The sequence below is a fragment of the Sorex fumeus genome, unplaced genomic scaffold (assembly GCF_029834395.1).
Source record: "Sorex fumeus unplaced genomic scaffold, SorFum_2.1 ptg000063l, whole genome shotgun sequence".
Lineage (NCBI taxonomy): Eukaryota > Metazoa > Chordata > Mammalia > Eulipotyphla > Soricidae > Sorex > Sorex fumeus.
The window spans coordinates 79,134,883-79,156,929 of record NW_026606120.1 but is presented as its reverse complement, the minus strand read 5'-3'; the positions used below and the strand labels follow the sequence as shown (position 1 = coordinate 79,156,929).

Here is a 22,047-nt window from a genome sequence, read left to right as displayed (position 1 = left end):
GCTGGGAGAGACCCCTGAACCTCTGGTTACCACTTGGGAGGCAAAAAACAAAAAGTATATTAAGATAGCTTTTAATTTTTTTAAAATTCAATACTTTCTACACCATAAGTTATTTTATACACATAAATGCTGGTACCTCATTGGCAACATTGAAGTTTATTGTTGATGAGGTACTATCAGACCCGAGTTCGATTCCTCTGCCCCACTCGGAGACCCCGATAAGCTACCGAGAGTATCTCGCCCTCACGGCAAAGCCTGGCAAGCTACCCATGACGTATTTGATATGCCAAACACAGTAACAATTGTCACAATGGAGACATACTGGGCCCACTCGAGCAAATCGATGAACAACGGGAGGACAGTGACAAGTAACAGAGGCATTATCAAAATAAATGTTGGAACTCCATCTTACTGACTTAATGTAACCAAAAAGCAATTTTATTTTCCCCTGACTCTTTTTTCAGTATATTTGTTTATTTTTATTGATTTTTAAGCCACAACCAGCCAGGCTCAGAGATTATTCAGATTCCTGTATTCAGGGAGCACTTCTGAGGGGGTCAGGGAACCAATTGTGGTGCCAGGGATCGAACCTTAGCTAGTCTTGTGCAAGGCAAACACCCTACCCACTGTACTGTTGCTCCAGTCCAAAATGTAATTTTTAATTGTACTTCATACATGACATGTAGAGAAAGTATATTTACCAATAGAGTTTATAAGAGAAATAGCCAAATATGAGTTCAAATAAATTCTCAGGACCTGTACATGTTAAGAAATATTTTAATGTTTATTATAATTTGTGATAAACAGCAAAATATAATGTTGAAAGACATTATAGTGTTCTGCATAATTAACAATTCACATAATTTCGATAGTTGTCTGTACAGAATAGGCAACGGGGACATTGCATTGGAGTTCACATATTCTTCCCTTTTTAAATTTTTAAATTTTTATTTTGGGATGTTCCTAGTTATGCCTAGGGATTATATACTTGGGCCTCACCCTGGTGATGCTCAGGGGTTACTCCTGGCTCTGTACTCCGGAATTATTCCAGGCGGTACTCAGGGAACCATATGGAGTCTTAGGATGGAACCAGAATCAGTTGCATCAGTAATAAGCAGGTCAGCCTTACCTCTGCTGTTGCCCAGAGGCACGAGACCCCTCCCCTTTTTTCCTGATCATTGATGCTATGTTAGAAACTAGCCTTCAGGGGCCAGAGAGTACAGAGGTTTGGCTTACTTACTTGTCTGACCCAGGCTCTGTGGCAAGCTCCCGCTCGCGCGCGCTCTCTCTCTCTCTCTCTCTCTCTCTCTCTCCCCCCCCCTCCCCCTCCACCTCTCCCTCCCTTTTGGACATTATGGTTTGCAATATAGATACCGAAAGGTTATCTGAAAGGTTGCCATGTAAATTCCTGTGCCTACTTTCAGCCAAACCAAAAAATTTTACAAGAGTTGTATTTAAATTATATTCTGCATATGGCCTGGAGAGATACAGCAGGTAAGGTGCCGTGCATACGGCTAACCCATGGTTCCGTGAACACAGATTCAGGAGTAAGCGCCAAGTACTGCCAGGTGTGGCCCTTAAAGAAGGGAGGGAGAAGTACTGGGACCAGAGTGGGAACAGTGGGTAGCCTTGCATACAGCTGGCCTGGTTTTGATCCCCAGTAACCACATATAGACTCCTCAAGCCCCGCCAAGAATAAGCCCTGAGCATCCTTGGGTATGGCCCCCTCCCCCCACCAAAAACCCAAACAAAAATATCATACTCTGCAACTTCACTTATAGGGTTGTTAGGTGTTTTGTTTCGGTCATTGTTGTGATGGCCTGGGCTTAGGTGTTTAGTTGTGGTATGGCTGGAATCCTGCGCATGTGCTGGCGCCAGGGATTGCACTGGGCCTGGAGTGCTCGCTGCCCAGGGGTCAGCTCACCTGGCCAAGCAGGCTCCTGCTAACAGCTGTCTGCCTGAGTTGGTGACACTTTTTTTTTTTAATAATTTTATTTATTGAATCACCATGAGAGCAGTTACAAAGCTTTTGGGTCTAAGTCTCGGTCATACAATGAAACACCCGTACCTTCACCAGTGCCCACTCTCCACCCCCAACAACCTCAGTATACCCCCATCCCACACCCTCCCCCTACCTGTGGGGCAGATGATTTCCACATTACTCTCTCTCTACTTTGATCACATTCAATATTTTGACACCAGACCCAGAGTTGGTGACACTTTGACAAGAAAGATACTGAGCATACTTGGAGTGAGGGTTTCTATTTTTCATTCATTCCATTATAACAGTGGCAACATTGTATTAAATCATACCTAGTTCTTTTGTGAAATCTGTTTTTAGAATAAAGCCTACTCATAAACTGATGGTCTCTTGCTTTCCTTTAGTGTGCGACCATTTTTGTTTGTTTCTTGTGTTTTGGGGCCTCACTCGCAGATCACTCCTTTCCAGGCTGGGGGACTTTACTGAGTGACTGAGAATTGAACCGGGTCGGCTTCATGGGAAACAAGTGTTTTATTTGCTCTGCCCCCTTGTGTGCGACTTTTAAACAAAAAAAAAGTTATTGCCCAATCTCAGAAAAAATACTATCAGGAGGAGAGTGAGTTCTGTGTTGGTATTTGGAACAGTACCTGTCAAGCAGGCTTGTTAAGTTTTGATCCTAGGAAAGTTGAAAAGGATTTTTCTTTAATATCAAAGAAAAGGGGACCATCAAAGCGCTGTCTAAAAAGTTTTAGGAGCTTTGGTGTTTTGGGGTTTTGTTTTGTTTTTCATTTTTTAACCTTTCAGTGTGTTTTTGTTTCCTTTTTTTCCCCCTTGACATTTAACAAGAATAAAAATTTTGATTGAATAATTTTTTTTTATGTCAACTACAAAGATAAGAAATTTAGTCTTTATCTTTCTCCCTAATGTAGAGTGTGGTATCCTTGAATACTGTTGTGGTGCTTGTCAGCTAAGCTCATCGTTAAGGATCACTGGACAGAGTGCCCAGGCCTCCTTGTCCAGTCCACCAAGGATGACTAAGGGCAGAGGTGCTGTGACTTAGCCAAAAACTCACACCCACACACACACACACACTCTCTTTGGTTTTCAATATTCGAAATTTTATTTTGGCTAGCCATTATTATTAAAACATGTGGTGGATAATTTTTCATAAAATAGATGTTGCATTGATTTTATTGATCACATTTTGGCTTCTGTTTGCTTTTTACACATCAGAGGGAGAAGAAATTAGGTTTGAGGTAACTTTCTTTAGGAAAAGTAATGTGACATACTAGGAGTGTAGGCTGAGGAGGAAATTAGGGTCACCCAATGGCAGTAAGGTGGGAGTTTGCTACTGTGGTCAATACAGACCTGAAATAATAGCACAGGCATCACTGGGAATGGCCCAGCAGCAAAAGAAAAAGAATCAACATGTCAAACTAGCATTTCATAACCCTTGAACACAAATGAAAGTTGGGACTAGGTGGTGAGGGTAAGTTAGCGTTACAGTTTTTCCTTTTCTAAAATTTTTTTAATTGGTTTTGGTTTGTGGGCCCTGCCAGGCATTGTTTAGAGCTTAGGATCCCCTGACTCTGTGCTCAGGGATCACTCCTGTTAGGGCTTGTTGAGCCATGCCTGGTGTTGAGGATCAAACCTGGGTCATCCGCATTCAAGGAAGTGCTCCACTGCTTGTGAAATTAGCCTGTGTATTTTTATAGTTCAGGATTGATCCCAGGGTTATATTTGACCTCTGGGGGTACTTTCCTAAATTGGGGCTAAAGTTAGAACTGCAGCTAACATTGAAGCAATTATAATTGTACTTTAAAGAAGAAAGTTATCTTTTATCTTAATCTATTTCTGTAAGATTACAGAACTATAGAATATGTGGTTACTAAAACAAGGAGATAACTGGATACTGCTGATCATAGGGATTGAAATAGTCAAACATTTCATTGTTAGAACTAAAATCCCAACTTTTTTTTTCTTCTTGGTAGAGGAACCTGGCCCTGAAACAATGGTACATCCATTCTATGACACTTTTTTTGGTTTGGTTTCGTTGTTCTCAGGAATTTCTTCTGGTGCTCGGGGCACCATATGAGTTGCTGGATACCAAACCCAGGTCTGCACTTTCAAGGCAAGCACCCTGCTGCTGTAGTATCTCTCCAGCCCCCTATGTATTTATTTTTTATGTGAGTTTTTCTGTTGTCTTCTGAGATTTAGTCAGGTCAATAACAGTGTTGTGGCTTGTTTTTATTACTGTTGAAAAATCATTAAAGGAATTGTGGCTTACTTATTTATTCCCTACTGGAGCAAATTATATTGTAACTAAACTATTATAAACCTTATTGCAATGATCCTATTTCTTCATGCAGTATTCAGGTTATGACCTCAGAAATAAAATTTCATAAAAGGTATGTACTATTTCACCTAGTCAGGTATTTCCAAATTACTCTGCGAAAGTGTTAGTGCTAGTGCTGCTTATTATTGTTAAAAGCGGTGTCTCAATTTCTGTTTTCTACATCTCAACAAACAGTTGGTTTTTTCAATCTAGACTTGAGATGACTCAACATTTGACACAATACTACTACTTAAATCAAAATCTAATGAGGCACATGGTACATTTTACCTGTTTTGACATTTTAAAATCTTTCATATTTGTATTTTCTATTCATCTTTCACTGAGTTGCTTATTTGATTTGGGTGCCACATTTGGCAGTGCTTGGGGGGTGCTGCCAGCTTAGTGCCCAGGGAAATGAGCAGGCCATGTAAGGAGCCGAATCTAGGCCTCCTGTAGGTGAAGCATGTGCTCCAGTTGGTTGGGCGATTTCTCTCGGCCCTTACATTCTGGTCTTTAATGTTTAGTTGTGTGTGTTACTGATTCTGTCAACCAGTTGCATGCCTTTTTTTTTTTTTTAACTTTGTTAACTCTTCTATTATACTTTGAAAATTAGCTGTTTTAAGAATCCATTCTTGAATTCATTCAAGAATTCATTCTTGGTGCTTCAGATTTTGTAATTCCAAAATCAGTAGTCACGGGGCCAGAGATATGGTGCAAGGGTTCAGGCTCTTCCTTCCACACAGCAGCCCCCAGTTGGATCCTCAGTACTGTCTATGAGCCTGAGCACAGAACCAGGAGTAAGCCTTGAGTACCCCCAGGTGTGCCCCTCAGAAAAATATATTTTTTTAATTAATTGGTGTGATTTTACAGGGGTAAAAAGGACTAAACATTTTCCATGTAAAAGTTTGACAGTATCAGGGCTTTTATTGTGTGATTTACTGTTTTCTCAGTAATATTAATACTTATCTCTTTGATATATCCATTTCTTATTTTTAGAGTACTGAAATAGTTACTGGTCTTTGTGTCTTTTTCTGTACCACCTTATCCTTTTTTTTTTTTTTAAGAAAGTTTCTTCTAAATTTTTATTTTATTTTTTGGGGGTTGGTCACACCTGGCGATGCTCAGGGGACCATATGGGATGCTGAGAATCGAACCCGGGCCCACTGCATACAAAGCAAACGCCCTACCCGCTATGCTATCGCTCCAGCCCCACCTTATCCTTTTTAAGACTAAGATTGGTAGAGCTAGTTTCTGCCTTTAGTTACTTCCTGTTTTTTATTTTCTACTTTATGCTTTTTAGGTTTTACTCTTTTCTGTTATTTGTGTAAAATTATTGTTAGTACTGTAATAGTGCTGTAATTTTTTTTTATGGTGTCTTTTGGGTTTGTTTGGTTTTTGTTGGGGGCCATACCTGGCAGTGCTCAGGGCTTTCTTCTGGCCCTGCACTCAGGGATCATTCCTGGTAGAGCTTAAGGGATCATATGCATTTTAATTTCTTGAAGTTTCAGACCATACTCTGGTGTTCGAATCGTATTCCGGATTCTGTGTTCACAGACTACTTCTGGTGCTGTCAGGAGACCACCATACACAGTGCTGGGGTCTGCTCTTTGCAAGGCGAGCACAAACCCTGTACTGTCTCTTCAGTCTGAAAGTACTAATTTTTTTTTTCTTTTTGGGTCACACCTGGCGATGCACAGGGGTTACTCCTGGCTCTGAACTCAGGAGTTACTCCTGGCAGTGCTCAGGGGACCATATGGGATGCTTTGAATCGAACCCAGGTCGGCCGCGTGCAAGGCAAGCATCCTACCTGCTGTGCTATCTCTCCAGCCCCAGAAAGTACTAATTTTTAAAATCACCATCACAAGGGCCAGAGAGAACATTATAGAGTTTAGGCGTTTGCCTTGCATGCAGGCTGGCCCTGGTTCAAGTCCTGAACATAGCCAGGTACAGTTTTATCCAGATGTCCATTTTTTGGCATAGCTTGAAGTCTGTATACTGATATGTTCACACCTGCCCGCTGCCACTTAGTATCTTACTGTACCGCTTGTTTTCTTGTAGGAGGCGCAGGTCAGAATGGAGATGGGCTGCGGACCGAGCCGCGATCGTCAGCCGCTGGAATTGGTTGCAAGCTCATGTTTCTGACTTGGAATATCGAATTCGGCAGCAAACAGATATTTACAAACAGATACGTGCTAATAAGGTAAGGGATAAGTGTCTGGTCTTTTTCAGCCCAGCTAAAAATAACCATTATCCCTTTTCTCCCATCCCTCAGTAACTCTTAACTATGTCAAAGAGAGTGGTTTAATATGATCTAGTTTAATTTGTTTGAGCCTGTTGTTGCTTAGTATAATACAGATAACAGTGTTAGAATATAATGGGTAAATTAAACATGTATTTAGAACAATTTTGTGTATCAGGGCTAACAGGAAACATGGAAAATGAGACTAATGTGGGCCATTGACTTTAACCGTAATATTGTTGTGGTCATGGAAAAAAAGTGGTGACCACCAAGGACTTTCATCTATTTTCTGTTTTGCTGTGACGTTTTCTTTTGCTTTCTTGAGGAGAAGTAAAATTTTTTCTAGAAAACCGTGGAGGCAAAGTTAAACGTTAATGATTAGAGAATCTTCCCCTCTGTACTTCTATCTGCAACAAAACTAGTTTTTGCCATTTTATTTGCTTTTGTCTTTGATAGTGGCATTGTGAATCATTTTTCCTCTTAAAGTCAACTTGGGGAAGATTTTTCTGCTCCACTTGGGCTTGACTGAGGGCTGACTGTGCCTGAAAGAGCTCCTTTGTGAGTGCGCCTCTGCTGGTCCTGCGCTCCTTCGTGTGAATACAGTTCCTATTTTTGTGGCACTTACATTCTCACGAGGTATTTTTGTTGTAGTTTGATGCAGTTAAGCATCATAAGGATGCTTATGTGACTGGACACATAAATCTAGATGAATAATCTGCTCCTAAAAATGATTGTTACAGACCTTCTGTCCTGCCTAAATGCCACGCATATCCTTAATTTTTTTTTTTTGGTACGGTGAACTGGCTTCATTCAATTCATGAGTAGCCAGGACTTGAAAGTGGACCAGCTGACACAACAGGTTGAAGTAAAATTTTTTTGTCTTTCATTTTTTTAAATTCTATTGACATATTCTTTCACCCTCTGTCCAAAAATGTGCTCATATGCGGCTGGCACGATAACACAGCAGGTAGGGCGTTTGCCTTGCAAGCGGATGCATGCAGCCAACCCGGGTTCGATTCCCAGCATCCCATATGGTCCCCCGAGCACCGCCAGGAGTAATTCCTGAGTGCAGAGCCAGGAGTAACCCCTGAGCATCTCCAAGTATGACCCAAAAACAAACAAAAGTGTTCATATAATTCTTCAAAACTCCAGTAGTGTATATTATAGTTGAGGGTAAGAATTTAAAATATTTAAACAAATTGTTGTTGTTAATAGATTGTCCCCTTTGGGGTGAAAAAATGGAGTAAGTGCGCTGCTCAAAATTAAAATTTAAAATATTTACTAGGGGAACGGAGTGATAGTACAGCGGGTAGGGCGTTTACCTTGCATGCGGCCGACCCAGGTTCGACCCCCGGCATCCCATATGGTCCCCCAAGCACTGCCAGGAGTAATTCCTGAGTGCATGAGCCAGGAGTAACTCCTGAGCATTGCTGGGTATGACCCAAAAAGCAAAAAAAAAAAATTTTTTTTTTTTCTTCTAGGGATGGTGCATGTTTTCCTCAGTTCTTCACAAAGGAAAAAGCAATTAAGCAATTTTCTTTTTTTTAGGGAATTTTATATATATATATACATGGGCTGGAGTGATAGCACAGCAGGTAGGGCCTTTGCCTTGCACACAGCCAACATTGCCGACCCGAGTTCAATTCCCCCACCCCTCTCAGAGAGCCCGGCAAGCGACCGAGAGTATCTCGCCTACACAGCAAAGCCTGGCAAGCTACCCGTGATGTATTTGATATGCCAAACACAGTAACAATTGTCACAGTGATGACATTACTGGGCCCACTCGAGCAAATCGATGAACAACGGGAGGACAGTGACAGTGATATATATATATATATATATGTATATATATATATATATTTAATTTTTATTAGTGAGACACCATGAGGTACAGTTATAGACTTACAAATTTTTGTGCTTGGGTTTCAATTATACAATGATCAAATACCCATCCCTCCACCAGTGCACATTTCCCACCACCACGGATCCCAGTATCCCTCCCATCCCCCATCCCCCCCACAATTTCTTGTTTTTATAATTTTGTTCTGTATGGTTTTGGAGGACGTGTTAGAGAACCACTATTGGCTCATGCTCCTGGGCCACACTTATTACTGGGGGGACCGTGTGGCACAGGAAAGCACCTGCTCAAATCCTTTGATCCATGTGGCCCACAAAGTGATGTTTGTAAAATATGATCTGGAATGGTAGTATATGGCCTGTGTGGAGGAAAAGAGTGTGTGCGGGTTTTTATAGTCATTAAGTTGTAATCTCCATATTTGAGAGATTTAGTATCTTACTGACAATTGGGGTTAATTAGTAATCATATTGTTGCATTTTCTGTTTATATATTTATGAATGTTTGTGTATGTATATTGTTATAAGTTCTCTGTAAAACTACCATGTATAATAAATCATAGATGCTGTTAGTTGTAAGATATATCATTATTTCATCTGCTACTAATAAATAATTTTAGCTAAACTCAGACATACTTTGCTTGTAAGAACTGTTCTATTTAAAGATTCTAAAATATTATAGAATTGTAGGCGTACAGCTGGAAAGGACTTACACTCGGCCCACCAGAGTTCAATTCCTGGCACCACAAAGTGTTTCCAGAGTCCTGTTAGGAGTAAACACTGAGCGCTCACTGCCAAGTGTGACCCCCTAAACCAAATATATATATATGTATATAAGAATAGATGAAATACTTGGAAACTTGGAAAATACAGAGAAGTGTGGAAGGAAAAATACTTGTCATGGAATGGAACTTTTTTTAAATATGGTTCTTTTATTTTTGGCTTTTGAGCTATGCCTGGTGATGCTCAGAGGTTATTCCTGGGTCCGCCATCAGGAATTACTCCTAGCACTGCTTAAAGGACCATATAGAATGCTGGGGAACAAACCCAGGTGGGATGCGTGCAAGACAAGTTGCTCTGCTGTACTGTTTCCAGCCCCTGTAATGGAATATTATCTCTGACTTTTCTCTCAGTTTTGCTGTGAACCTAAAACTGCTCATATATAAAATAAGAATTAACGATTTAGGAACACTTGGTCAAAGTGTAGAAAATGTGTAGGTACATTTAAGTTCTTGATGTATACTTCATTTGACTCTTTTAACAATATGCATTGGTTTACATCAAAACTATGAGAAGGGAAAAACAACTATGAGAAGAAATTCTTAATTTGGTTTTTATCTCTGCCTTACTCTTTTGGTTTTTGGGGTACATATGGTAGTGCTCAGGACTTCTCCTGACGTCACTCAAAGATCACTCCTGGTGGGACTCAGAGAACATAAATGCTGGGAAGCAAACCTGAGTTGTCTGGGACAAGGGAAGTACACTCCCCAGTGTGCTATCTCTCCGGCCCCTCCCATATTCTTTAATAATTCAGCAGCAGTGATTCTTGTATTTGGAAAGTTTCAAGGTCCTAGTCATTTCTAAATTTTTGGAAAGCAGTTGTTCTCATTTTATACCTATATTACCTAGGGACTTTATCCATCAGAGCGTAGTTTATTAGAAGAAATACAGAACTTAAACATGACAATTTTGTGGGTAATTCTGGCTTTGCTACTGTCTTACTGCCTTGAGAAGAAGGTCTCACTTCTGAGTCTTGGTTTCCTGGTCTATAAAAGTATCATTTTAAGATTAGCTTTTCTATTCCTTTTAAGGTTGGTTGTTTTTGTGGTGTCAGGGATAAGCCAGGTCTCCAGCGTACACCTTCTGTTGGGTTGCACTACTGCTCTATCTCTAGAGTAGGAATACACAACGTCTGTCACGAATTTTTGACTGGCAGAGTAAAGATAGAATGGTAATTTCAATAAGCGATATATCAAGAAAAATCATGACTTTATTAAATATGCAGACTTATTTGAAGTCTTTAAAATAAACATGTACATTTTCTGGGGCTATTTTAATAAAGTACCATAAACTGAGTGGTAAATATATATAAAATTCCCTAAAAAAAAGAAAATTGCTTAATTGCTTTTTCCTTTGCGAAGAACTGAGGAAAACATGCACCATCCCTAGAAGAAAAAAATTTTTTTTTTTTTTTTTTTTTGCTTTTTGGGTCATACCCAGTGATAGCACAGAGGGTAGGGCGTTCGCCTTACACACGGCCAACATGGCCGACCCGAGTTCGATTCCTCCACCCCTCTCGGAGAGCCCGGCAAGCTACCAAGAGTATTTGATACGCCAGACACAGTAACAACAAAGTCTCCCATGGAGACGTTACTGGGCCCACTCGAGCAAATCGACGATCAACGGGAGGGCCTTTACCTTTTACCTTTACCTCTCTAAAATCTGCCTACTAGAAAGTAGAAACTTATAGGCATGGCTGTGCTCTTTCTTAGATTCTAGGAGAAAATCCTTAGTTTACCCCTTTTTCTGGCCTCCTCCTTCCTTTCGTGGCTCGGGCAAATGCTTGAGTTCCTTGTTTCTTGGTATAGTACTTCAATTTCTTCTTCCATCTTCACATTTCCTTTCTCAACTTGGCTTTTTCTAACATTTTTGGCGATTAAGTGCCAACTGTCTAGGGCTTATCTTGTATTGATGACGTCTGCTTCCACGTAGGTCACATAGGTTCTGGATAAACATGACTGTGACAGGCTGAGGGTTGAATACCTGTAACATATGAGCAGCATAATTTACCACACAGATGCACCGGGGGGAGTGGGGGACAAGGGAGGGAAAATGGTAAGGTGACTTGTAGTTGGTCTGTATGTGGCACTGTAATAATAGAAATCGTTGAGCTTTGTCTTTGGCTCAGAGCCGAAGCAGTCATACAGCAGGTAGAGTACCTGGCATGCTACCCAGGCTTGATTCCTGACACCATGTATGGGTCCCTGAGCCCTGCCAGGAATGATTTCTGAGCAGCATCACTGGATGTGTGTCTCCCTTCCCACCTACCCCGCCCCCAAAGAAAAGGAGGAGGAAAAAAGGTCTTTGAGCTTTTATGTGCACCAGAAACTGCTAAATACTTTAATCACAAATTTAAGAACAAAGGGTCAAAGAGGTCAGGTTTGTTCATACAACCAAGTGAGCGTCCTGCTGGGCTTTGACTGTCTACCCCATAGCTGTTGTAGCTGTTGTTCAAGTCAGTGGTTGCTTTTGGTGGCTGAGTTACTTAAATAAGAGGTTTTTAACCCTTCATATTTTAGCAACACGTGTTTGTGTTCCCAGAGAGATATTTGAGTGAGTAGGGCAAGTGCTTGCTCTAGGCTGGCTGACTAGGGTTTGATCCTGGGTACCACATACGGTCCCCTGAGCACCACCAGGAAGTTATTTCTGAGCACAGCCAGCTGTGCCCCCTATCCCTCAAAAGTTCCATTTCCCATCCTACTCCAAGATTTGCCACAGTCACCTGTATTGTATGGACCCCTATGAATTTAACCACAGTCATCTGGAGAGTTCTATTCTGTCTTTGGAGGATAAAAATTGTTTATTTCTGTTCTTTTTTGGGCCACACCTGGTGATGTTCAGGACTTACTCCTCGATCAGGGATCACTCCTGGTGGTCCTTGGGGGACCTTCTATATGATATTACGTCAGCAGCATGCAAATCAAGTGCCTCACCTGCTGTATTATCTCTTGTCCTGGGGGCTAAGGCTCTTTTAGAAATTTAAATATTGACTTTTTTTAAAAATTTTTTATTTAAATTAAGGGAGCATTAATATTAGTCTCTTAAATTTCCATGAACAGCTTTTATATCAACTTTTATAGATGGGCTAGAGTGATAGCACAGCGGGTAGGGCATTTGCCTTGCATGCGCCTACCTGAGTTTGATTCCCAGCATCCCATATGGTCCCCTGAGCACTGCCAGGAGTAATTTCTGAGTTCAGAGCCAGAAGTAATCCCTGCGCATTGCCAGGTGTGACCTAAAAAGCAAAAAAAAATAATAATAATCAACTTCTATAGATAAAATACTATAATTAACAAGGATAGTACAGCAAGTCGGGTGTTTGCCTTGCACACGGCCAACCTGGGTTAGATCCCTGGCATCCCACATGGTCCCCCAAGCACAGTCAGGAGTGATTCTTGAGTGCAGAGCCAGGAGTAACCCCTGAGCCTTGCTGGGTGTGACCCAAAAAAGAAAAATGGGAACTGGACGGATAGTACAGTGGATAGTATGCTTGTCTGGTACATGGCTCATCCAGCTTTGATCCCTGGCACCCCATATGGCTCCTGAACCCCACCAGGAGTGTTACCTGAGCACCAAGCCATAAGAAAGCCCTGAGCGTTATTGGTTGTGGCCCAACATCCAGTCACTGGATGTGGCCCCCAAGTATGATTATCGCCAAAAATCAAGTTTCCATCTAGTATCTAACCTTTTATCTCTTTACCTCACCCTCAGCCCTGTGGGGAGGAGATGGTGTCATATCCTATGGTGCCAGGATTCAAACCTATGAATCTGCAGCCCTTGGAATTACCGTCTGGTCCTTGGAATGGTGTTTCTGTTTTCACAGGCTATAACCACAGCAGTGGGCCTGGGGCTGCACCCAGCAGTTCTCAGCCTGCTGGCCCTTGACAGTTGAGACTTAAGGCACATATATAGGGACCGCACTGCTGCTTAAGATCCGGTCAAAGCAAAGACTCGGTGATGATGAAGGGAAGAGCTTTATTCTTAACATGCCAGCAGGGTGGGGGGTGGGGGACGTCTCTTCTCCAAACAACATCTTCTCTGCCTACCTAACCAGAAAATTTTTATAGAGCAAAAGAACAAGCAAGCCCAGTTTGGGGACAGCCAGTTACAGGCTGGTGGTGGTCCATAAGTTCGCTCAGAAACTGGTCCCCTGAGGTACTCTTCTGATGTGACTGCAAGTCAAGATTTCCTCCTTGTATTAGTTAGGAAGAGATCAAGGGGGCCTTTTCAAGTTTCTTGTTTATTGTTTTTATGTTTTGAGCCATACCCAGCGGTGCTCAGGGGCTGTTCTGGTGCTCTGCTTAGGAATGACTCCTGACAGTAGTACTCAGGGGACCTGTGGGGCCAGGGATTGCACGGCAGGCACCTTGACCCCTCTTCTTTCTCTCTGACCCCTCCCAATTATTTATTTACTTCTTTTTTCTTTTTTTTTCCCCCGGACCACATGTCGCAGTACTCAAGGCTGACTCCTAGTCCTCTGCTCAGGCAGGCAACCCTAAAAGGTGTTGAGGATTGAACCTGGTTTGGCCACACGTAAGGCAAGCACCTTAACCTGTATCTCTAATATCTAATACTATATCTCTCCATCCCCTGGCAATGTGTTTTGTTTGTTCTTTTTTTTTTAACTGACATTGTCCAAGTGGGGAAGTATTTGAGACCTCTTACTAGATAGTTGCCAGTTTCTGTTCTTCCAGAAGATTGGTATTAATTTTCATCGTGAGTTTTGGTGGGAAAGTCTTTTCTGGCAGTCATAGTTCTTGTTTCTCTTTGGAGAAAGGGTAACAGATTCCAGGAGCTCCTCTGTATTCTTCTCCATATTATAGTGCTTACGCGAGCGCTGCTGCCCCAGTGTCTTAAAAGGAAACCAGTGTATACTCTCCATAAGACCATTTAGGTTTAGTTTCCAGAGTAAATGTTAGTTTTTAGGATTGGAAGAAGCACAGCTAAATCTGTATGATACAGGGCTATTTATGAGTCCAGTGCATTTTCTTGCCTAACTCTCTACAGTTCTGTTTTTTCCTCTTTTTCTTTGGGTATATTCCTTCAAATTCCAAACCTGGTGAATAAAATTGAGGGGGTGTGGGGATAGTAGCACGTGGATGAAGTAAGTTCTGTTACTGAAGAGAATTTTCTCTTAACGTAGTCTTCAGCATCCTTGTCCGGTATAAGACATTGTATCTTCATTTTTACTTTCTGTGAAATTATAGGAATGGCTAGCGGTAGAAATACTCAGGAGAATGAGGGGTGGGAGAGTGTTGAATCTTCCGGACAGAGGAGCTGGATGAGAATAACAAGTCCAGCACACCTTTATCTCTCGGTTGATGTAAAGCAGTTGAAGTTCTCGTCTGAATGAAATTAGAGAGTGTTGTGGATAGCTGCATCTGTCCAGACTGCCCAAGTTGGTTCTTGTAGAACTGGTCTGCAGTGAGGTTAACGAATTATTTTAAGATGGATGGGGATGGGATGATTGACCTACTTATGATGAATAGTGAATATATGTAATTAACTCCAAATTATGAGGTGGTGTTCCTTATCTTGTATTTTTACTCCATATGTTATCTGAAATTGGTAAAGGGGGAGCAATTAACTGAAGTACACAGCTCAGTTTTATTTTTCCTTTTCTGAAGGATGCAGAAGGATAGCTGTGTTTTATGATCAGGCTTAGCACAATTCCTCCTACTAGTTACTCCCTTTTTAGCCTAATTTCTTTTTCCCCACCCTTCTCTTAAAAAGAAAAAGAAGTTAATGGGACTGAAGAGAAGGTACTGTGGATAACCCTTGCCTTGCATGTGGCCAACCTGGGTTCTATCCCCATCGCCACAGGTGCTCCCTTGAGCACTGCCAGATATGACCCAAAAACCAAGAAAGCAAAACGAAGCATGTATTGGATGGCTCTGTGTTTCCATAGAGGAGTTATTTGTAGGGACAAGTTATATCTGCATGCAGTTGGGACCTAAATCCATTTCTTGGGTTTTCCTGTACGTGTAGGATGCCTGGGCAAGGACATCCCAGGCATTATCCTGGTTTTGTCTTAAGCAGGGCTCAAGGGTGGGGAGATGCGTCCAGACTTTTTTGGCCCTACTGGTTGCTGACTGTTTTGAAGTGCAGCCACTCTGGGTTATTGCCACAGCATTGCATCACTGATCTAGTGGAAATTCAGAATGCTAGAAAACTCAGCGTGGGGTTGCCGTGACAGGGGTGGAATGGAGCTTGATGCTATTTTCTTTGTCATTATTAACCTTTTCTTTTATGCCTGTTAACTATAGTAATCTTATTTGGGAAGCAATTTTAAGTAATGAGAGAGACTCTCTTTTCTGCTTTCACCTTATCTCCGACTTTTGTTGCAGCAGGATAGCAGAGTACTTTATACAGAGTCCACCCTTCTATCCAAAGCTAGATGAAGATAATGTGACTTTCCCTGATGAATGGGATATAATAGGCAGTGGTGGGCAGGGGTTGTCTGTATTTATTTTTAAGTATCTTATGGGCTGGAGAATGTACAATGGGAAAGGCACTGTCTTGCTCACAGCCAACTTCCAGCACCACGTAAGGTCCCTGGGGTATCTCCAGGAATGATCCCTGAGCATAGAGCCAGGAGTAAGCCCTCAGAACAGCTGGGTATCATCCAAAAGCTAAGATCAGACCTGGGGTCTCGGGCGCACAGGCCTGCACTCCCTTCGGGCTGGGTCCACAGCCCTGGAGCACCACACCCCCCTCTGTTTCTCTACCACCCAGAAAGGCTCAGTGGTATTACCTGAACTCACTGTTTTTTTTTTTTCTTTTTTACTACTTGGCTATTTAATCACTTTTCTTAGAGATTTTAATTTCTTCCTTTTGGGTATGAAGTATAATATAGTAAATCTAACTGCTTTTGTATGCTAGTGAAATTGCATATTTTGAAGAGAAAAGGCTGTGTATAGATGAAGTATTAGGTGTATCTATATGACACTCAAACGTGTTTGCAAAGAGAGTTTTGGGGGTTTTTTTGTTTTTTTGTTTGTTTGTTTTGTTTTGCTTTTTGGGTCACACCCAGCGATGCACAGGGGTTACTCCTGGTTCATGCACTCAGGAATTACTCCTGGCTGTGCTCAGGGGACCATATGGGATGCTGGGAATTGAACCTGGGTCGTGCCGCATGCAAGGCAAACACCCTACCCATTGTGCTATATCACTCCAACCCCGGGAGATTTATTTTTAAGTATTTTATGGACTGGAGAATGTATAACGGGAAAGGCACTGTCTTGCTCACAGCCAACTCCCAGCACCACGTAAGGTCCCTGGGGTATCTCCAGGAGTGATCCCTGAGCATAGAGCAGTTCTAAGCCCTCAGAACAGCTGGGTGTCATCCAAAAGCTAAACCCAAAATGTAAAAAGTATTTTAGGCAACCGATCTACAATAAAAATTATAGGGTTTAGGGCCTGGAGAGAGAGCACAATGGTGGGGCGTTTTCCTTGCATGTGGCCCACCAGAGTAATTCTGGAGTGCAAAGTCAGGAGTAAGTCCTGAGCACCATTGTGCAGGACCCCAAATCAAATAAAGGAAAAGATAGCTCTCCACACAGGCAGTGTTCCTGGGACACCACATGCTTGGGTAACACGGGATTCGACTTCTGATAAGTAAAAGTAGACAGGCTGGCAGCTGGGTGGCAGGAGGGAAGTTGGGGACATTGGTGGTGGAAAAGGTACACTGGTGGAGGGATGGGTGTTGGAATGTGTGAATTGTATGAATGAAACCCTAACATGGACAGTTTTGTAACTCTATCTCACGGTGATTCAGTTTTTAAAAAAATGTAGTGGGCAGGAGCTGATGAGATAGCATTGCTGGTTAAGGTTACTGTCTTAGGCGTGGCCAGCCCCAGTTGAATAGGCGATTCCACATACAGTTCCCTATGCCCAGAGCCAAGGGTCATCCCTGAGCAGGAGGTGTGGCAAGTCCCCCACCCTGCAGCCCCCACCCTCCCGAAATAAGAGATAGATGTGAACTACTTTCTTGAGGTTTAGGGAACTATACCTGGCTCCATACCCCACCTTAGTACAGAGCTAGGTGTGGGGCTTCTCCAGCTGGGTGCTTAAGGTTCAGGCACTCCTCATGGTGCTTGGGCATGTGCCAGGAATCAAAACTGGGACTCCCACATGCGCTAGCCCTTTGAGCCATCCTTCCTGGTACAAAGACCAGAAACCTTGACCAAGCCCACTATTCCCTTCTCTCACAGCGCAGGAAGCATCTTCAGTAAATCATTGTTGACTGATCATCAAGAATCACTTTGTGCCAACAAATTCTCTCTTTACCACCCACCCATCAATCATGTCAACGCAGTAGCTAGATTAAGCCCTTTAAACCATAAATCAGACACTTTCCCTCCTTGTTCTTGAAATTCTCCTGTCTGAAAATAGAAACCTAAATGTTCACAGTGAATTAAAAAACTCTTCAAGGTAACCCTCTACCACCTTCATCTTCAGTTTTTAATTCTTCACTACAAACTCCATTGGGTTAACATAGTATAGTGATAATAGAATATAGGATACCATGCTCTGATAGCATTTTCTACATCTGGGAGATGTAAAATGATAACTAACAAGTGCTAAAGCTCTGAGCACTCACAGAAGAAATGGGAAGCTTGAGTTTGGATTATTGAACTAGGCCTTGCTCATTGCTTCTGCTTGACTTCTGTTGAAACTGTTCTTAGAAAGCCAAGCTGTTAGTGCCATGCTTTATTTCAGAACCATAAAAGAAAGGAAAGGGCCTCTGGTAAAACAGGCCTCTGCCCCAAGCTCTTTCTCGATTAAGTCCTGACTTAGAATTGTCGTTGATGTCATTCACTTATGCCATGTTTCTCTTTGTCCGCAGGGATTGGTAGTTCTCGGGGACGCACCTTCCCCAGAGCATGCAGCAGATCTGTTTCTTCCGCTTAGTACTGAAGTGAAGACGGAACCCGGGAATGATAAACTGGTAAGGAGAAGACACACATTGCCGAGATAGATGAAGGATGAAGGCACTTGTTTTATGTATAGACAACCCAGGTTTGATCCCTGGCGCCGCCTGGTTCCTTAAACACAACTGTATGTGGTCTTAAAACCAACAAATGGAAGGAGCGATTGAGAATTCAAGCCTCTGTCACATCTCTGTGGCAGGGATACTTGTGCTAGGTGAAGGAAGCAACAATACCATATTCCCTTTTATCACTTCTGCCCTTTCAAGATTTGAATTTCCTTATAGGGCTGCACAAGGCCCCTTTTACAGGTGTGTGGCTGACCTTTGAATTATCACCCTACCTGCCTTACTGTCTCTCTAGCCTTAGAATTTTACTTTTGATTACCAAGCGCAGAGAGGAAAGGAAGAAGTAGGGAGTTGATGATTCTGGGGTGCGGGGAGGTGTGTTTGTTTTGTGGTGCCAGATCAGTGCAAGACCTCGAGTCTGTGTCAGCCCCTTAGTTCTACCCCCAGCTCCTCACTTTATGCAGTTTGGTTTTGGTTTTTGGACTGTATCCGATGGTGTTCAGGGCTTCCTCCTGCCGGGGCTCAGGGGATTACGTGGGGTGCTAGGGATTGTGTTATTCACGTGCCCTATCGCTGTATTCTCTCTTCTAGTCCCTAAGCTGTTGTGTTTGTTTTTAAAGTTTCTGTCTCTTGAGAGTGTAATTCAAAATTTACCTCATTCTTGAATTTTTTTCCCTCTTTTTCTCATTCTCTTAAAAGAAAATTTTTTTTTAATTTTCCTTCTACATTGCAAGAACATCTTATTTCTTTCACTTTCCCTAGAAAATCATTGGCTTTTATGAATGCTAACATTTCTTTATTTGAGAGTTGAATCAGTCTATTTGGCATCTTCAGATCAGCAAAGCTTGTCTTTTGTAATTTATCATTGTTAGCCAGGAACTCATCTAATACTGTGGTAAATAACTTTCCTAATAAAGATGGGGGCTGGCAGGCAGGAGGTCAGACCTGGGTGGTGTTTGGGGGACTGTCATGTCAGGAATTATGCCTGAGCCTCTTGCATGCAGAGCATGCGCTCCCGTTCATTGAGCCATCTCAGGTATCCCTTTTGAAGATCTTGAAGAACACAAGATGTTCTTCAAGATCTTAATATTGATGCTAGCAATAAATGAAGAAAAGAAACGATGATTCAAAAGTCGATTATGTAGAAGGCGTGCAGTTCTCAGGAGCAGAGATCGAACCCAGGGCTCCCTCATGCAACGCACTTGCTCCGATCACTTAAACTATTCCCAATCCCTGGATAATAGTTTGAAAATTAAAGAGCACTGCCATATTTTACTGTTAATCAGATTCATAATGTGAGTCCATTTTACACAATTTACAGAATTCTTTATTTTTACTATTATTTACGCTTATTTCTCCAGCCCCATACAGAATTTTTGCTGTGGGCCACAGCCGATGGTGCTCAGGGCTTACTCCTGGCTCCTCACTGCCCAAGTAGGCTTGGGTGACCGTATGGAATGCCGGAGATTGAACCTATGTCAGCCTCATGCAAGGCGAGCATTCTACCAGCTGTATGTACTATTGCTCCGATCCCAGAAATATTTTTTAAAGTTTAGTGTGAGGCTGTTTTGAAAAGCTTACTATTTTGTGGGGGTGTGAGGGGGCACACCCGGCAGTGTTCAGGGCTTACTCCTCGCTCTGCAGTCAGGGATCAGGCCTGACTTGGGCCCATACAGGGTGCCAGATGCCCTACCTAAAGCTAGACTAGTACTCCAGCCCCTGAGTTGTGAGACTATTTAGTGATTACTGTAGGCATAATAGGTATTATAAATAAGAGAGAACACATAGATAGTTGGTGGCGGTGTGCTGGTACTGTAGATACTTGGCCCATGGAATTGAGGGTAAAGATTTGTATAGATATTAGTGATTCCAGAACATTGAGTACCTCAGTACTTTTATACATTCTGTGGGTGTGTGCATTAAGTGCCGTCTTCCTTCTGCCCATCTTTTCCTTACATATGTATGTTGACTAAGTTTCTTAAAGGTCAAGATCAACTTCATCATTGTGCTACCCAGTAGGTCCCACAAGGTACATTTAGAATCCTTTTGGGGTTGAGTAAAATAAATACTAATTACTCAAGTAATTTTTCGCTAAAAATTACTCAAGGAAGTTCACCATTCTGTCTTAACGGATTATACACGCATTCTGAAAAAGGTAGCTTTACTTCCTGAGTGAAACCAAAAGACAAACAGAAGTCAGTACATTTCCGTTTGTTATGTTAGTGGTTGAGCCTGCAAAGCATATAGTCTTCAAATTGTTAAAGAGTTCACCATTTTATAAACTAAGGAACAATATCCTTGTTTCCTGAGAAGCGCTGCACCCCTGGGCAGTCTCACTGAGCCAGGCAGGTCTGGTGACTGGGATCAAGTGGAGGAGCCTTGGGTCTCTCTGAGAATCACTTGGCAGGTGGGTTGGGGGGAGCAAAGTACTAGCGACTGAATATTTAGATGAGACTTTTTGGTGACATTGTGACTAGGAATATTCTGTGAGATGGGTTGTTTTTTATCCCACAAAATGATGGGAGAAGAGGAAAATTACAGAAGAACTCAAATGTTCTCCTTAAAACTTGGGCTGAAGCGATAGCACATCAGGTAGGGTGTTTACCTTGCACACCGCCAACCCAGGTTTGATTCCCAGCATCCCATATGGTCCCCTGAGCACCGCCAGTAGTAATTCCTGAGTGCAGAGCCAGGAGTAACCCCTGAGCATCACCGGGTATGACCCAAAAAGAAAAAAAAATTAAAAAAGAAAAAAATAAATAAAACTTAAAACTACATTAAGGTCAGGAAAAGACTGTAGGAAAGGCTGTTCACCTGGGATGTTCACATGCTGAGTCATGTGTGGGGAGTGATTTCAAGCAGGGAACATATTTGCATAGACAGTGTTGAAGAGACTTCCAGAAGCCTGATTTATCAAGGAACTACAGTGTTTTGTGGTGTGTTGGCTGATGAAGCCACTTCATAATAGAGTTTTGTGTTTAGCACCATGAACTTACTTTTCTTATCCTATAGGTGACAGCAAGCAGTGGACTGATAATAAGATTTGTGTATGATTGAATTTGCCTTTTTAAACTGTAACAATGATTGTAGTCTTGCAGAAACATTGCAGTGGTAGCACACAGTTCCCAGCAACCCTTACCAGTCCACCCCTATAGCGAACAACTTGCGAAGCCCTTGCATAATGATCATATCTAGATAATTGATAAACATTGTGTAGATTTTATTCAAATTTTACTGATATTTCTCACAGGTGTCCCCCTTTTTGGGTCCAAAATTCCCTGGCACATTTTCTTTTATCTTAGTGTTCTCCAGTCTCAGAGATTTCCTAGGTATTTATATCTCATGACATTTACACAAGATATCTTAAATTGGTTAAGGTAGGACCTTTGTCAAGATAGTATTTCCTCCCCCTTTGAAATGAATGGTTATTATTTTTTTAATTAAGTTTTTTGTGGACCACACTCAGAATTACTCAGGGCTCACTCGTAGCTCTGTGCTGAGGGATTACTCTTAGCTGGGTTTGGGGAACCATATGGGGTGCTAGGAAATCGGTGTCCTACCTGCTGTACTATCACCTTGGTCCCTTGAATGACTATTGGGGGGATACCTTGCAGTATACTTTTGTGCATTTACAATAATTTATAGTGATGTTTACCATATGTAGTCATTTTCTTTTCTGCTTCCAATGATTGGAACACTTTTCTTGGTCAGTCATTCAGTTGCTTATATGAGACTAGATTCAGAAATACTGGTGTGTGTGTGTGTGTGTGTGTGTGTGTGTGTGTGTGTGTGTTATGATATATTGCTGTTATTTGGTTGCTCCATCTGTCTCAACTTTTGGCATTGAAACCTTCGAATTG

The 22,047-nt window shown here is 42.0% G+C and overlaps 1 protein-coding gene across 3 annotated transcripts in view; it reads left to right on the top strand.

Annotated features, from left to right (window-relative positions):
- The window catches only part of KANSL1 (KAT8 regulatory NSL complex subunit 1), a 167,723-nt gene that overhangs the window by 109,372 nt on the left and 36,304 nt on the right, over positions 1–22,047 (top strand). For all 3 annotated transcript variants that reach the window (XM_056127791.1, XM_056127793.1, XM_056127792.1), the window contains 2 exons: positions 6,375–6,516; positions 18,038–18,139. In XM_056127791.1, coding sequence (XP_055983766.1) covers positions 6,375–6,516; positions 18,038–18,139 — 244 coding nt within the window. The remainder of the gene's footprint in view (positions 1–6,374; positions 6,517–18,037; positions 18,140–22,047) is intronic.